At 34.8% G+C, this 18,324-nt stretch overlaps 1 protein-coding gene across 1 annotated transcript in view; it reads right to left on the bottom strand.

Annotated features, from left to right (window-relative positions):
- Nucleotides 1–18,324, bottom strand: part of Set1 (SET domain containing 1) — a 44,906-nt gene that overhangs the window by 19,438 nt on the left and 7,144 nt on the right. Inside the window, exons 6-13 of the mRNA XM_085950664.1 lie at nucleotides 17,970–18,087; nucleotides 13,973–14,227; nucleotides 9,352–9,500; nucleotides 7,567–7,706; nucleotides 5,667–5,794; nucleotides 4,435–4,704; nucleotides 3,688–3,886; nucleotides 1,592–1,779 (exon numbers count right to left, since the gene is read on the bottom strand). Of these exons, the coding sequence (XP_085806790.1) occupies nucleotides 1,592–1,779; nucleotides 3,688–3,886; nucleotides 4,435–4,704; nucleotides 5,667–5,794; nucleotides 7,567–7,706; nucleotides 9,352–9,500; nucleotides 13,973–14,227; nucleotides 17,970–18,087 (1,447 nt within the window). The remainder of the gene's footprint in view (nucleotides 1–1,591; nucleotides 1,780–3,687; nucleotides 3,887–4,434; nucleotides 4,705–5,666; nucleotides 5,795–7,566; nucleotides 7,707–9,351; nucleotides 9,501–13,972; nucleotides 14,228–17,969; nucleotides 18,088–18,324) is intronic.

Below are 18,324 nucleotides of genomic sequence, written 5' to 3'. Positions count from 1 at the left end.
ACAACGTGTTTGACCGCAACAAAATAAAAAGATGGAGCCTTATCAAATTATGGTATTATGTAACATAAGACTTTGCCCACCGTACAAAATTACGCAGAGTATTGCTACAGCTGAGGATGGGCGAATCCAATAATCAACAAGAAATGACGTAGGGATATTTATTTGAAAAGGACGATTACAGCGTCTACATTAATTAATAATACATAATATGAATTTATAAATGCAATCAACAAAGCGTATAGCCAGCTGGCTAAAAGGACAGAAGCCATGATATGTTACCAGGTATGCAAGTGGCAAGTGACGACAATCTCTAACTATTGCCCTTTCCTGCTTTCCCTTCTACCTGAGCGGTCGCATTGGCTGAGTTACCGTGTGATCTTCTTAGAATTTCAGGTGCGCTAACATTGGATTGAGCAGACAATTGGTTATAATTTATAATTTTTAAAGCTTTAACACATACCTAATAAATAATAAAACACAATTATTAAATCTTCATTATTATACATAAAATTAAACTAACTCCCAGTTATAAGATCTCCTGAAGCCGGTTCCGGCCTAATCAACACAGTGGATGTCAAACGCCACATCTTTAAAGACCATGAACCGAAGGCGGGTTGTCTAGGAGTTATTTGTAGCCACGAAGAGATAAGATGCTGCACAGTCATACCGGTGCGTCTGAGCAGTGGCTAGTTTAGAGTGGCTATAATTGATAAATTACTTCATCGTTCACAATAGGCATCTGAATAAAATGTAAGTAAGTGAATGTATGGACACGCTATTAGTCCACTTGGCCTGCATGTATGTGTTTCACGTTTGGGTGTGTTTATTACCACATATGGCGAGCGTGTCATTCGCAAGCGATTCATAAGAGTACAATAATGCTGGTGACAAATAATCGCTTCACATCTTATCATATTTTAGATAACGTTTGTGGCATTCGGTAGTGGTCCCTATAATACAGTGGCGAAGGGTGGAGGTAGGCTGTTAAGATCCGCCATAAACAGTGCACATTTAACTTTTTCAGACATACATATTTGTTTTCATTGAAATAAGACTACAATTTACAGATAGTGTTGGTTAGTTTTTAAAATTCAATTAAACCCTGAGAAACCCAGCCATAATAGATAATAGTCAAAAAATACATGTCTATCTATAAAATATCTAAAATTATGCAATTAAATCATACATAACTTTGAATATTCTATAAATAGAATAATATTTTTTATTTATTATAGTTTGGTTTAGGCAGGGCTTAATGAATTAAAAAAATTAACCAACAATATGAGTAATATGTATTTTTAATCCAACAAAAACAAATAACTATGAATGAAAAAGTGTGTACAATTTTGTCGTTTTGCCCAAATTAGACCAAAACTATTATGTTTTCGTTTAGGCATGGTTTAATTGATTTTTAAAAACCAACTAACACCATCTGTAAATTGTAGTCTTAGTTCAATAAAAACAAATGCATGTGCACTATTTATAGCGAATCTTAACAGCCTACCTCCACCCTTCGCCACTGCTATAATATATAAACCGCAGTGACATGTTGACAGTACACCATTCTTGCGATCTGTTGAGATTATCTTACCTCGCCATCAGGTCCCTTGTGTCCGTAGTTGATGTGCGGGTGGTATGACTGTCCGAGACCTGGCGGGATTGAGCCATGGTGAAGGGGAAAACCGTCGCCGCCACTCGGACCCATCCCCCCCACTGAGAAGAATTCTCCGCTGGGGTACGGATATATCGCAGGGGGTGGATATTGCGACGGGAAACCAGCTGAAAATTAAGAACAAATGGATAGTGACTAGTGTTTGCAGATTCTGCTGAGTGTACTGGATTATCAATTGTTTTATCTTATCCTGCCACTAGCTGTGGTCGAAGAATCAATTGTAAATGTTTATTTGACGTTTACCTTTACATGTTGAAAAATATCAATTTAAATAAGAGAACACAATGGAACCTCGATTTTACAAGCCCTAGTAGTTTCTGCAGCCCCGTTTCAGTTTATTATATTAATTCCCAGTTTTACGTTTTTCTTTCACGCAATTTATGCCTGAAGTATTCAGAATTCAATAAAAATTACATCAAATTAAAAATACAATCAATTCAAAGCATTACATCATGGGCCCTTGTAGTTCAGTGCGTAAAGCACTGGCCTTTCATCCGGGAGCTCTGAGTTTGATCCCGGTGAGGTCACAATATATTTATATGATTTTCTCAAAAGTCTGGCGTGATTGTTTCACTTCTATTACTAACAAATTACTGTCATTCCTGGTCTGTTGTAGTGTTAATGAATTCCACTAATTCAGATGGCGAGTTGTACATGATTTTTTTATTCTGCGGCCTTAGTTGTGTCGCTGAGTTTCAAAACCCGCTATAACACTTTTTCATTATGTAGAGAAAATCAACAAAAACTTTTTGAACTAAAAAGGTTTTTGAATGTGTCAGTAGTGTTATAGTGAGATTTGATAGACACATTGATTTTGTTTCATAAATGACAGTTAATCGTGGCGGCTTTTGAAAGAGGCGATAAAATTTTCATATAGAGATTTTAATAACGAATCCAACGATATATATATCTTAATTATTTCAAAAAAGTGTTATAGCGGGTTTTGAAACTCAGCGACACAGTTGTCTGTGATCCTATCAAATGGGGGTTGATTGTTTTTGTTGGGCAGAGTAACGGGTAAGGTGTTGTTCAATAGAGCCTTTCAATGTAATTTTGGGTAATCTAATAGGGTGCAGACCAGGCAAGCCAAAGATTCACAACCTAAATGGAGCTACCAATGATGTGCACCAAAGGGGTTTGCATGCAAATGTATGGCGATCACTGAATTGAATGGAAACCACGCGAGCATATTTCTATTTATAGACATGTCTGCAGTGTCGAAAACCACGGTTACACAACGCGATTGTATAATTTTTTTGTTTACACCCGTTCAAATGTCACAGCAATGAAAAACATTGTCAGTTCAAGAGAAAAAGAACATTCTTAAAAAGTTGAAAGAACACATTGACATAATAATAAATGTAGCGCAGTTCGCCGTGAGCTTTCTTATCGGAAAGAGATGACCGTATACTATACAGTCGTCTTTGATTTTGGTAAAATTCATGAATTCAAGAATGAAAACTAACCTAACCTATCAAATGATCCAGTACATAGGCTACTTTCAAAATTTATTTGCCGTGGCTTCCTGTCAACCGAAAAGAACTGTTTTATGTAGACATGAATTTTATCTCAGTACTAAACAACCCAAAGAGGTTTGACGGTCTTTGATATACGACCATATTATTTCCGATACAACATTTCACGTTGAACTGAATACGTCAGAGCAAGTTCAAGTCAGAGCCAGTTCTATGGATACTGTTTTGTATAAATATGATTTTTTTACGTCTGATCCTAATTAAATCACATGGGCCTCCACAAGGTGAAGGTTGTAGTAACAGATTTTTCTTTTTACGAGAAATGTTAGCGACTTGCTCAGTCCATTATGTCCATACTCTGGTTCAGACATGTGAATTTTTTTGCCAGATTCGGGATTCGAGTCGGGGGCGAAACACGACGCTGCACCCACTCGGCTACCATGGGCATTTTTAATTAGGGTCTGTTTAATATATTCACTGTATTTGTATACAATGTGTATAGCAATGTTATCGTAAATGTTGTGAATTAATGATAGTTACCTTGATGTGACCACAGGTTGTGTGGCGGGTATCCATATGTGCTGGGTGGGGGCGCATTGGTATACCCGGGTGGCAAAGCGAGAGAACCAGGGTACATGGAATCCGTTCGAACGAATCCCGGAGGTGGGGCTGCCGTAAAGGGAACCGCTGGCTCTTCTTCTATCTTGGCTTCCGTCGATGACAGTGACGACAGAGACATCTGCGGAAAGATTCCAATAAACAGACAATTTGTAGTGAATCGTATTAAATTCTCCAATTCTTTAATGAAGTCAATGATAAAATATGCGAATGATATTGATTTATTCAAAAGTTCAAAAGGGTGTTCCTCAGGGATGTATCCTCTCCCCCAAGTTGTTTAAATTCGTATCAAGTTCAAGCTAGTCATAGCCATATCTCACACTTCTGGAGTCTGACTAGGTTCAAGATTTTTTCTCAGGTAGGTAGGTATACGTACATGCTTCATACTTATCTTTTCTTACGACGAATAGTTGTTAGTCATTCATCCAAGCCATTGGATCAAATACATATTGAAAATACAGCATAGATTTTTTTGACCAGTCTCAGGTTCAAACCACGGTTTCGTATTTATACAGAGACAGCCACTCTACCAACTAGGCCAACACGGGTGCGATATGATGTTACCATTACAAAAAAATAAATAGACAGTTCCAAAAGATTATAGATAAAGTTTTGTGTTTTTATAGTTATCCACACTAAGAAGCTTCCGGTAATGTCAAGCGTTTTTACCTGATCGTCATCGAGATTCCTATCGGCATTGCCCGTACCGGAATCCATGGTGGCATCCTTGCTAGCGTCGTCCAGATTGGAGAGGGTCTTGGGCGAGGTGACAGCACTGCGTTTGTGGCGCGCCGTTTTGTGTTTGCGGTGACTGCTGCCGGTGAGCAGCTCGTCCTCGCTGGAGGAAATGTCAGAGCCAAGCTTGTCCGCCGCCAACTTCTTCTGGTGAACTAAGAGCTCCGCGTTGAACTGCCTCTCGCGCTCCTTCGCCAATGCAATCTGCAACGATTACAATTAATCACCGTAATTTGCAAATGGTTAAACAAAACGCAAATAAATTATCAATTTGTGGGCCATTGTACCTGCATTTCAGCTGAATACAGCTTCAACCTTTAAATGATTCCGATTCGACCGTAGAAAGGAAAAAGGGCATAACCCTCAGTTTTTTCAAAATAGGTTTTATTGCATAATAACATTGTACACGACTAAATACACGTTGTGTCCAAAGGATGTAAGCTGCAAATGCCGAATTATTATTTAAATTCAGCTAGCAATTTAGAAAACAAAGAAGTGACGTGGGAAAAACGATTTATGTTGGTTTTTTTTAATTAATTCAATAATTAATATCAGATTAACGATATTAAAACCAAATTATAAATTATCATGCACTTCAAGGTAACGTCTATTTTGTATTTTAACTTTGACCAAAAACCATAACGAAAACGCTATGGGCCTCCTGTACAATTTGTGTGGATTACGCCTTTTTTCCTTTCCAGAGTCAAATTATTGATTCCAACTCTATGACAAGAGATCACAAGACATTGAGGTATAAATCCCTCTATGCCGCTCCGTGCAGGTTTACCATCTCAAACGTCAACAGCTAATCGCTAAACGGGACAGAGCCTGATGCCGGCCAGTCTGTAGACTTACGATTTTTTGTCATCCATAAACAGCTAATAAAATGAGTGTATGGCGAGAGTCACACGACAGAAGTGAAACTATAATTCTTCTTCTTCATTTTCCAACATCATCTTCGTATGTATGTGACAACTGTGAACAAATGAAATGGACTAAAAATATCAAAATAAAATATATGTCTGTCTTTGTCACACAATGGTAAACGATAATAGTGTTGTATGGTTGACAGCTTCGACTGCCCCGGAGTTCCTTCGTGATATAACGATATTACAGAGAATCAATGCGCAAGGTTTTGAATATGGGTACAGTACGAAAGTACCAACCTGTTCCAAAGCCAATCGATGGCATTCGAGATAGCTGTCCAGGTTGAGGAACGGAGAAGGCGGCGTCGATAAGGGCTGGTCGTTTTCCGGAGACGCAGACCCAGATCTAGAACTCATTTTCCAATCTTCTGAAAGCATAATATTGATTTGTTCATGATGATTGTTATAAGGTGATTATGTTCCAGTGGCGAAGGCTCCATACTAAGCGATTATTTAAAGCTTACCTTCTATTTTCAAGTATTTAATTTATATAAATAAATATCTATATTGTAGGACATTGTAGGTTATAATAAAAATATTGATTGCCATCTATCGTCGTTATTTATAAGTAGAGCTTTTATTTTGTCATGTTTGAATCAAAAATAAATAACGGAACGTCCAACGTGAGTGCTATTTTTAGAATTATTTCAACGATAATCCAAGCCGAATTTTCTACCGAAATTCAGTTGCCAACTTCATGCATGTCTGGGTTTTTGTTCGAGACTCAGAAGCGTTAACAGACAAGCTTATTCGAAATGTTGATTTGTTTATTGTCTTTGCTTATCTTTAAAAGCAAATAATAAATAATAAGGATGATTAAAAAAAATAATAACTATTGTGTTCGATCACATATAATTTATAAATTGTTATTAAAAATAAATATTGTATTAATTCGCGATTATTATTTAGGTTACTTCAGTCATAGACAAACATAACATGCTATTCACAGTTTATGTCATTTTGACATGTCAAAGCGGTGGTAAAGGTTTATTTTATAATACAAAATTCATTGTGTTACTGTGAATGTGGATAAATTATCTCATATTGTACCGAAATCATTCGCCAGTGCTTTAAATATATAAGTATTTATTAAATTGTGTAGTGTCCCGGTAGAAAATGTGCGAACGATTGCATTTAAAAATTATCAAAGCTTGACCTTCCAAGGGTTCATTTAGATTTGAATACAGCAAAAAAACTTATATTAGACATTTTCACAACAATTTATAAATGATAAATATTTGTTTTTAACTGGCAGTTATACATTAAACAAACTTTTTTGTTGGCGATGCGTATTGTTTGGTAAAGAAAGTATGCGTGGAATTCTATTGCCATAAGTGATTTAAATAATTTGACAAATTCAGCGGTGAAATCTATAACCAGTGTGTCGTTGTCATTAGTGTGCACCTATTCATCAGTAGTAATATCGTAAGTATTATCTTCTTATTTCCCGTAAGTTACCTGACAAGTGTGCTCTTTTTCTCTGATCTCCACAGCTTACCTCTTTCCAAAAGTCACCCTTCGCCACTGTTATGTTCAATGCCGTATAAAAAGTGTCCCCCAGTATTCCGAATGAGGCGATAACAAAAAAAACTAACTTTTATACATTACAACAGCAATAGTTGTTACTTCCGCCAAACAAATTACAATAATTATTTTTCAACTATCAATTTACATATTATTATACGGTTACATGTAAATTGTATGTAAAACATTTCACCGTCGCACAGTTCGCCGTGAGCTTTCTTATCGGAAAGAGATGACTTTATACTATACGGTCTCCAATTTCATTAGATTCTATATGAACATTAATTCAATTTAATAGCTGATTTTTGCAAAATTCAAGAATGAAAACCTAACCTAACCTAACAAATAATTCAGTATATAGGCTATTTTCAAATTTAATTGTTGCTGGCTTCCTGTAAAGTGTAAACCGACAATAACCGTGTTATATTTAGAGATGAATTTTATGTCAATACTATACGACACAAAAAGGTTGGACGGTCTTTAATATACGGCCATATATTTCCGATACAACATTTCACGGTGAAGTCCGATACGGCGTTTAACAAAATTGGCGAACTTTCATGTGGGGACATCTTACGCAAACTAATTTCTTGAGAGGTAATATTAATAGGCTTACCATCGTCGGCTAGTGTCGGTTTGTGATTGACTCCAGGCGCAGCTTCCTTGGCATCGTCATCCTCCTCGGAACTGAGGCCCAGCTGAAGGAACGGAGGAGCCATTCCACCACCCCCCGCACCCTTCAGCAACATTGCTATTCTGTAACATTACAAAATACCGTCGGATATTATTCCTAAAAATAAGAGATCAGCGGCGAAATCTGAACTTCACCTATCTACTATTGTCCGGCAACTTCATCTTGGCTACGTGGCAAATCTGTGAACTACGTACAGCTAATCGAACTTCCGGTTTCAAATTAGGAACGCCCCCAAATTTTTCATTACATTTTTGACACTTCGTATTGGACGCATCTATCAATTTACGTAATTTGAAGCTTTTTATATTCAAAAGATGTCTAACACAATACGAAATGATGTTCGAATTATTATCAGTAAACTTTTGATTTATTGCGAAGAAGAAAAAGAGTCGTATTTAAAAGGTGAGCCTATACAATACTTTCAACAAGCCCATTTTACGGGTTCCTGTCATGTCAGGTATGTCAAAATTCAGTGTTGTAATACTAGAAATATTTCCCCAAATACTGGAAATTATGTTTGTATATTATAAAGTTATGTGTATCGTAATCTATTTTATTAATATTTTTAGACGTATAATAATTAAGTATAAATGATCATTAGTTAGTTAATGAATTGTCCTTGTATTTTTAAACCGATAAGTATGTAGGTACATATTGTTTTAAAATTTATGTAAGGTGGATATAATTTAATTTATAGAAAATTATTTTCACAGTATGTGTTTCTACAACAATTTTACTAAAAATACGATATAAAGACATTTGTAAATTATAAAACATGTGATTGAGTCATCAATATAATATTGAATATGTTATATCTTTTACTTCTACTTTTTTAGTCTATTTCTGTTTGTGTTCTGGTTATTTAATTAATAAATACCTGCAGCAATATTATCAGTTAATGTGGGTTCAATGATACATTTCCTTCCAAATTCAATAATTACGCTATATTAATTAACCTAATATAATAGTAATAATTAAGAGGTGAAATTATTTGAAAAAAAAATTCTATTGATATTTATTGAACAATAATTAGGCTTATAAATTAATGTACTTATAAACTTACTGAGAATAGAATTGATATAAACTTAAAACCTAATTTCGCGGGATATGTTTTCTCAAAAAATGACAACACTGTGAAATATTCTATTCGCGACAAGGGCGACTTCCTGTTTTCGCCTAAATAATATTGTCGTACAGTAGGACATTTCACTATAATTTCAAATTCACCCAATTAGTTAAAAGCAACAGACTTGAAACCAAAATGCGAGCCGCCATTTTGGTTTTGGGGCTGCCAATAGATGAAATAAATAATGAACCAATATAAACACACATATAATTGTTACATTCGAAAATTGAATTGCCTTCAAAATTCTTAATACGGAATTCGTATAGGATTTCTTCAATCTAGGAGCCAAAATTCTCTGTGTGCGTTCGTTTTGTTCGATTTGTTGCTAGATGTTTTTTTCAAACTAGAAAGTCACATTCCACCAATGTGCGGAGCTCCATTTGGTAACGTGGGTTTTGTGAATAACGATGAAGTAACATCGACGTATTTGACACGTTGCAGACGAGATGAGTTTAGATATGCGAGCCGGCTAATAATTGCTGTTCGGGTACACCTGACATAATTATCAAAAGGACCGAAAGGGGATAAGGAAATTTGTCGATAATAGAAAAATACAATGAGAGTTATTTCAGATGATATACCTTGTGTCGAGATCCACATTTTTGGCATCGTCAAGAGATGACGTCGGTTCCGACTGAACCGGCGTGCCGACTTCCTTTTTCACTTCCTTCAAATCAAACGAACTACTGCTCGTCTCTTTCACCCTTTTTATTTCTTTGGGAGACTCCTCCTGAAAATTCAGCGCAACCGATGGAAGAATTACAAAAACAGTTATCACGTCTAGTAAATATATCACACGGAAATTTAACGAGACTACACATAAATAAAATTATCCATCACATTTAACGTGATCAATCAGACATGCCAAGAGAGTGTTTGAACAATTAGATCACTTACAATAATATATTTTGCACATAAAAATGAACAGAATGCACATGTCGTGTTGAGTGTAGACACCGACTGTGAGGGGTCCACCCCCAGGTAGGCTGTTAAGATCCGACATAAATAGTGCACACTAAACTTTGTCACTTATACTTATTTGTTTTCATTGAACTAATAATACAATTTGCAGATGGTCCAGGTAAGTTTTTTGAATTCAATTAATACCTGCCTACCAAACCATTATAGTTCAAGGATGCTATGGACGATCCGACAAAAATGGTGCACACTTTGTTTTTACATTATATCAAGCGCTCCTTCCTGGAAAAAATGTCCGGCCACACTACTGCACTGGATATAATAATATGTTAGAATCATCCATTAAAATGTTCAATATAACATTTACATGTTGGACATATTATGCACAAATATCATTAACAATGCCCAGACATATTATTTTAAGTATACTTTTGTCACATATGCAAATATACTATATACCTACCCCATATTAATAATATATTTATAAGCATGTAGTATGATTGCATGCAAGATAATACTAATTATATAAGTAATATTATTTGTCGGTGTAAAATGAAGATTGGTTTGAGTGTTGTGTGAACGATGAGTTTGAATAACTTTTTCTTCTTATCGTGTCATCCTCTTACGGAGGTTGGTCAACAGGCAACACAAAATGAATGTGAACTCACTTACTATACCGGGTGTGGTATAACAAGCTTCGAATCTCGAGTGTGGAAAGATATGGGATAAACTTAAACTTTGCACAGATTTCAGTTTACACAGTTACATACGCTCAATCTGATTGCAGCTATTTTTCAATCTTCGTTAGCAAACTGTCTTGTTGTGTGTTGTTGTGATTTTTTCACTTCTATTATTAATTATACTACTGTTCACTACACTTGCTTTTCCCTCCGCCAAGTCTCCACACCCGTTATGCAGGCGTATACCGTGGCGTAACGAACGTTAGGCGCTCTTCAAATTTGTGCCGAAAGTGTCCCAGGAGCAACTTCCCAACACCTTGGTTGGCGTGCACTAGAATGTGCGTGATTCCTACTTCGATACAATATATTACGGTCAATTTTCGATGAGAAAAAAAAGACCTTCTCGCTCGCCGTAAAATACCGTAAACTTTTTAAAATCTGAGAAATTTTCCCACGTAGATATCAAGTCGCAATGGCCGACCGGTCCAACTGAGGGTCGGACCGACTTAAGAAGCTCTTTTCTTTCAACTGACATATGGGGACAATTCTAGAGGATGTGATCGGCATCATGCAATTTGCCAAATAAGCAAGTCGGATATTCTATTAGTCGAAGCTGACAGAGCTGGGAGGCAACACCACTGTGTCCGGTTAAGAACTGAGAAGACCAATAGTCTGGAATCAACCTGGTTATCTCCATGCGCCACTTTCACTACACTACTATCATTCGGCCTCATGGCTTGTTGAAGTGTAAATAAAATTATAATATATGTATATAGGTATACTTTAAAAAACTAATAAATAAAATACTATAAAAATAACAATTTTTATTTTGCGTTAGCGATCTGGGAAATATTTTTCTTATTTTAAAAAAAATAGGAAACAACTGTTCTACACTATTGAACATAGTAAAAAGCGTATTACATATTTCGATTTATATATCGCCACCTAAAAGCAACAGTGCGATAAGTAAAAAATACCAGTTTCGAGATAATTGAATTTGAGTGAAAAGCGTATTTATGATATAATAATATGAAGGATGGTGAAGAACATGTTATGTCACATTTTTGATTTTTTTAAACTGGCAATGCAGTCTCGTAGATCGAAACGAGTACTACAAGATGGTATTTTAATTTCGGCATTAACAGTAATAATAATCAAAACATTATAGAGAATTGAAAATTATCATACAGGGTAAAAACATTTACTGTGTATCAGTGACGAAGGGTGGATGTAGGCTGTTAAAACCTGCCATAAATAGTGCGTACTAAACTTTGTCAGTCATACGTATTTGTTTTTATTGAAATAATACTATAATAATTTAAAGATTGTGTTGGTTAGTTTTTGAAAATTCAATTAAGCCCTGCGAAAACCAAGCCATAATAGATAATAGTAAAACAATACTCGTCTATCCATAAAATATCAAAAATTATGCAATTAAATCATACATAACTTTGAATATTTTATAGATAGAATGATATTTTTTACCTATTATAGTGGTATAGGCAGGGCAAAAAAATGAACCAACAATATGTGTAATATGTATTCTTAATCCAACGAAAATAAATAAGTCTGAATGAAAAAGTGTGCATAATTTTGTTGTATCGCCCAAAATATACCAAAACTACTACGGTTTGGTGTGTAGGCAGGGTTTAATTGATTTTTAAAAACTAACCAATACCACCTGTAAATTATAGTCACCCTTCGCTACTGTTGTGTATGGTCTACATTCACATCAGACTTGACAATCTCAATATTGCATAGGAATCATAAACTAAAAGTCTCCCGCTGTGAAACGCCGGATGAACAAATGAGCGCTGTAAGCAACGTCGGACAAAAACCGACGCCCTTCAGAGTCTTTGACTTTAAAGTCTTTAACCAACGATATCTCAGTTGGACATTTCTGTACTCTTCATATTTAAACTTATATAATAACATGCATATTCTATAAAATACTATTAACAACATAATAATTCTTCCGAGTTGATTCTAATCACATGCCTCGATCACACAAAACTCATCACCACGGTGTTAAACTTGCAATTGACGATGAATTTGTTTATTATAAATTCTGTGGTCTTTGATAAAATGATAATATTACGTGCAAAGTTGGTTATCTTGTGATAGTCAGATATTTTTAATAAGCTTTGTTCAATGCTCTTCCATTTGGTCAATGAAAACTATTAAAACAACGACAATAATTTCAACAGTCATAAATTAATCAGCAACCACAGAATTATTATAATATAAACAGTATCCCAAATGTCCCATGTATATATTATATATGTATAGCAATGGCGAGGGGTGGAGGTAGGCTAAGATTATAATTTGGTTTCATTGAACTAAGAATACAATTTGCAGATCGTGCTGGTTAGTTTTTAAAATTAAATTAAACCCCGCCCAAACCAAACCATAATAGTTTAGGTATGCCATGGGCGATTCGACAAAAATAGTGCACACTTATTCAGGCATACTTATTTGTTTTTGTTGAATAAAGAATATATATAATATTACAGATGATGTTGGGTAGTTTTTTAAGTCATTTAGCCCTGCCTAAACCAAACTTGATAAAGATAAAGAAAATATTTGATGGTATAATTTTAATATTGTTCTATTATGGCTTGATTTACACAAGGTTTAATTGAATTTTAAAAAGTAACTAACACAACCTGCAATTTGTAGTCTTAATTCAATGAAAACAAATACGTTTGACTGACAAGTCAACACCCTGCCTCCACCCTTCGCCACTGATGTATGTATAGAATATGGTTGGAGCCTAAATATTCCCAAGCACAACATATAATTCAAGGCTGAAATTCTATGCAATCAAGATATCCGATCAGTCCAATTTTTTTAAAAAGTAATCATGTAACAATTATATTTATTATCTTGTTTTAATCTCTGTATTTGCTCTAATAATTGTGGGGTGGAAAACAACACCACGCATATCAATAGACACGGTTTTCTTTGTAGATTGCAATGATACATCATATTGAGTTATCACCTTATTGGATGTTTTGTGCTAATTAGAGTAATCACATATTTATTTTGAATGTCAAGATTTTTTTATTTATTTGTCAGTAATAAATACAACATTAAAATGCATGTTGGTTTTTCAATGTGTGTTTGATCCAGTGCAAAGACCGAATTAATGAAAATGGTAATTTATTTTTTATCTAATAATGTAACAAATATATTTTTTTAAATCATAAAAATAGATTAAATTCAACATTGATACCATAAAAAAGTGATATCTCACAATACTGCGTATTTATATAAATCATTTTATACCTATTTATTTTGTTTAATAATATGACAAACTGGGCGACTCTCGTGGTGCAGTCCGTAAGGCACTGGCCTTCTATGCGGGAGCTCTGGGTTCGATCCCGGTGAAGTCACGATATATTTATGTGATTTTCTCAAAGACTGGGTGTTTGTGATTGTTCAAAATTACACACGAAACCTTGTACGAAAAAGCAAGCACATGGTTATTAATAATTTAAAAAAAAAAGACAAATATGACTGATTGGATAACTTTTCCATAGAATTTCCATGCGTTCACTACTGCCAACACGCTACGGTAAGGAAAGCAAAAGGGGGTAAGTACAATCGGTAAGGCGTCATTGGGCGCAGGCTGCTGCGGGCTGACTCTCACCCGGGACTTGGCCTTGTGACGGCAGCTCGTCATCTTACCGTCGCCGGAAGACGATTGACTCTTTTTACTAGGCTTAGTCTCCGCGGGCGAGGCGCCGGGGTGATGCTCTTTGGGGGTTAGAACGGCGGGCGGGGGGTTTGGGGTGGCGTGGGTGGGCGTGCCCCACGATGCCGGGGTCGAGCCCGCCTTTTGGCCCGCGTGCATGGACTATAACACAATATTATTCATGGGGGATTTTCTTTCTCTGTTAGACACACTCGTAAACCCATTGGTAAACCCACTCACACACATGTTATCTTTGTAAACCATGTAATATATTGACGGCATTCGGGAAAAACGTGATAACTACATTTATTTCACATCAATAGTTTTTTTTTAATAATGATTTTATCAAAAGCTTAAATGTTTAAAAGTATCACTTTCCGTTTTTTGTTTTATGACTTCAAGTGCATTAAAAAAATAACACTTTTGAATCAGTTTTGTAGATATCATATTTAGTCCGAATCCCACCATGACGCTGTCCTTTAAAACCCTGTTCTATATACCTCTTTGACAATGAATTTAAACAGATTTAAATTGCATTAAAAAGACAACCCTTTTAGCTGTTCTATTATATCACTTTGACAATCAATTAAAAATGATTTAACCCACAATGTTGCATTCGAAAATAGTAATAGACAAAATTAAACAGAACAGCATCATCCTAATGTTGTATAAACACAACATTTGATATAATACATTTTTTTGTATAAGCAATAAAATATTTATTGATACATTGACTCCTTCGGGACAAAAAGGAATGACCCGTATTCTGAATATTGGAGTTATACCATTTTGCCTGGAAAATGTCAAAGTATAATATGTCCATAAATAGATTTAAAAACCACACTTAGAGAATGTTTCACAGATAGTGTAAAATATAAGAAATGTACCCAATTTAATATTATACAATTATGAACCTTTTATATGCAAAAAAGTGCAGGTCCGCGAATAAACTTTTAACACACATATTATTGACCTGACACCTTTTGGCTTCTGAGCAATCTGTGTCGCCCGTGCATATGAAACGGTACCAAAACCAGACACTATGAAATTGATTCTGATTATTTATAACACTTTACCTACATGCTACTGTACCATACAAAATAAAATTAATATGCGATTTTTGCTTTGAAGATTTATCAATAGATGGATAAACGTACGCTCGAAATAAGAACTCACGATAAAAAAAAACTATTTCATAAGACGTTTTTGAATTCCGTTTAATTTTATTGTATTTCCAATCAAACACACATACAGTCAGACCTTGGATTGCAAGCATAATTCGTTCCGGATACATGTTTTTAATCCAAAACACTCATATATCAAAGCGAATTTCCCCATAAAACACGATTCGTTCCTAAACCTAAAAATCTGTGTGCGTAAGGAAGAAGACGACAAGTCTAAAATTGATACTTTTCAGGAGATTGATTTTTGAATCATTTTGAATGGAAACTCCAATGTTTCTGTGTGCAATTTCGTTATTCAAAGGTGTTGATTCGACTGATCCTTTTTTTCATTTGTGCATATTAAACTCATTTTTCGATTTTTAAGACTTATCGATCTCGGCTCAAAAAAATATTCATATAAAAATGATTAATACAAAATACATTTACATATTTTTAATGTTTAAATTAAAAATGAGGTACTTAAGGTGCATCAGTGAAATGGCAAATAATTTTCGACTATAGGCGCAACGAAATTTTGGACTCACTCGCATTCAGTGAGAGAACGTCGAGCTGGAAACACGTCACTTTGTTTCGTGATGGCGACGGGCCAATTAATTCTTAAATCGTGTAAAGATGACTAAAAACGTTACCCATTTACTTTAAAAAGAAAACATGTCAATGAATATATTATTATTGTTATTAATAGAACAATAAACAGAACATAAAATGGACGTATGTTGGATTTATATGACAAATTATATTTCGTTTGACAGGCGTCATTTGCACCCGGGACCCGCAGTCCGCGCATCGCCTAGCCACGATCTTTTTAGACCGTGCCTCAACTGATGTGCAGCCTTAATCGAATTTATTAATTATTGTGTAGGACAACTTTCATTGTCACTAGCGGAATCATTGCTATTTGTTGGCTAATTGGAATCTTTTTTTTTGTGTGACTTTAACAAGGAAACTTTCGACTCTTATGAGGATTTCTCATCGAGAGAGAGAGAGGACCATTGGCTCAATTGTGATTACGTGACGCTCACAAGTTACAATTTATTAAAAACCCTCACAGACCAAGTTACTATCAATCCAAGGTTTTACTTTACATATTCATTTATTTATAGAATACTTTATCCATCAAACACGGCGACGTGTCACTTGAAAATGGCTGGGAAGTTAAAGTGAATTGTCAGTCAATAGTCATATCTTATGAATGGGGTGTAAAAATAATCCAAAGTGTTGTTATATATATTATGTCAAATTGCTCATACTAGTACGTATTGCACAGTGGATAAAAACCTTTTTTTTAATATCTCGGTAGGTTCAAAAGTTACTTAATTGACGTCTGCCGATTTTTATCAAACATCGCAGGAGTTAGGCGTAAGTACTTGCAGTAGATAAAATGTTATAATGATGATAAAATTCATTTCCCTCGCCAGAAAGTAGTTTACAAATGATATTCAGAGTTTTTAAAGTAATTTTTTACAGTACAGTCGATACAGCACATAGAGAACGTAATCTCTTCATCTTCTCTATGATTTATTTTACCAGATGTTCAGAATGTCAGTAAGATTGAATAGAAATATAAAAAAATATATATATTAGTAGACAAACATTGAGAGTTTAATATAACACATTGTTTTTTATTGCGTAAAATTAATTAGCAAGTATTTTGATCTTATTGACAGTCTGGATAATATAACGCAAAAACCAAGCTATAAAGCAATACATTAAGCGCCCAACTTGTGAAGTTATGTACACAAAATATTGAATATATATTTATGAGTCGTCTAGTATCAAAGGTAGAACTATCCCACATATATATATAATAATTGGGATTGTTCTTACTTTGATCCACAAGATGCATATCCCAAAAAAAGTTAGACAACGTTTCAATGTCACAAACTAAAAACTTTCAATAATAATATTATATATAATATCGATGGTCTGATGTCAATACCCCGTATCTAACCTATATGACGAAAACGATTTTTTGATGTACTTTAAAAACAACTAAAATACTGCCCATCGACTGCAAAATTCCCATATCTGTAGTTAATTTAACAAAAATGGTACAGCCATTTTAGTAATTTCCCGTATCTGAACATTGCAGGAATAAACCTGTAATAACCAGTATCTTGCCTTTAAGCTGTCAAGCGTGTTGCATGACGTGTGTTGAATTTAGCTTCCAAATGTCACTTGAATTATTTCGAAGGTAAAATGTCACATTTTATTGGATGTTATCATTATATTAGGCGATGTGCTTTGCTTTACCACTTTTTACGTTGCGGGTTATTAGCATGCTATGTAGTTACAACATGTGTGAACTATTAACAGTCAGAGACGGGATATTAAACATTTAGTTTTTTTAGCTTCCTGCACAATTTGTAAAAAGTCACTTACGGGATATTGACTAATTAGGCCATCAATATATGGTAGTATTAGATGTAATTCATAATGACTGAAGTCCAGTGAATAATAGTTTCATAATTCCCAACGGATGCAAACCAGCAGCATTGTTTACATGATCATATTGTAATGATCTGTTCGGTGATTACTCCGGACATGAAAATTCAACACATCATTTTGTACATCAGTATTTGGAATTTTGCAACAACTATTTAAAGAGCCACCAGTATTATATCTTTAAGAACATGACAATATGTCAGTTGAGCTATAATTTATAATGATCTAAAAATGACATATAATCATCGTTTGTTTGGTTAGTAAAAATGTCTGACCTCGGGGTGCGAGCGGTGCCATTCGGGTGGCTGATGGTGTGAGGAGGACCATGACGAACCCCCCTGACTGGCCGACCAATGAGAGCTGCCCTGGTGATATCCTCTGTAGCCCGTATACCTGAACAACAAAAATTAATGAAGTTAAGGTAATATATCAAATCAGTAACTATGTTTGTTTGTTTGTATGTTTCTGTAAATTCAATCTACGTTATTTCACGATTTTATTGAAATTACTATCCCTGCACTGGCAAAAATAATCTTTAAATGCGGGACGATAAATGATAGTAGACGAGATTTAAACTATATGTAAGAAAATATTATTTTCAAAAACGTCAGAAACATACCCTAGAAAAAA

Source organism: Rhyacophila brunnea, unplaced genomic scaffold, assembly GCF_057557595.1.
Source record: "Rhyacophila brunnea isolate RB1 unplaced genomic scaffold, BYU_Rbru_1.0 scaffold_23, whole genome shotgun sequence".
In the NCBI taxonomy this organism is placed as follows: Eukaryota; Metazoa; Arthropoda; class Insecta; order Trichoptera; family Rhyacophilidae; genus Rhyacophila; species Rhyacophila brunnea.
The sequence above is the reverse complement of the archived record's forward strand: the minus strand, read 5'-3'. Positions and strand labels throughout refer to the sequence as shown.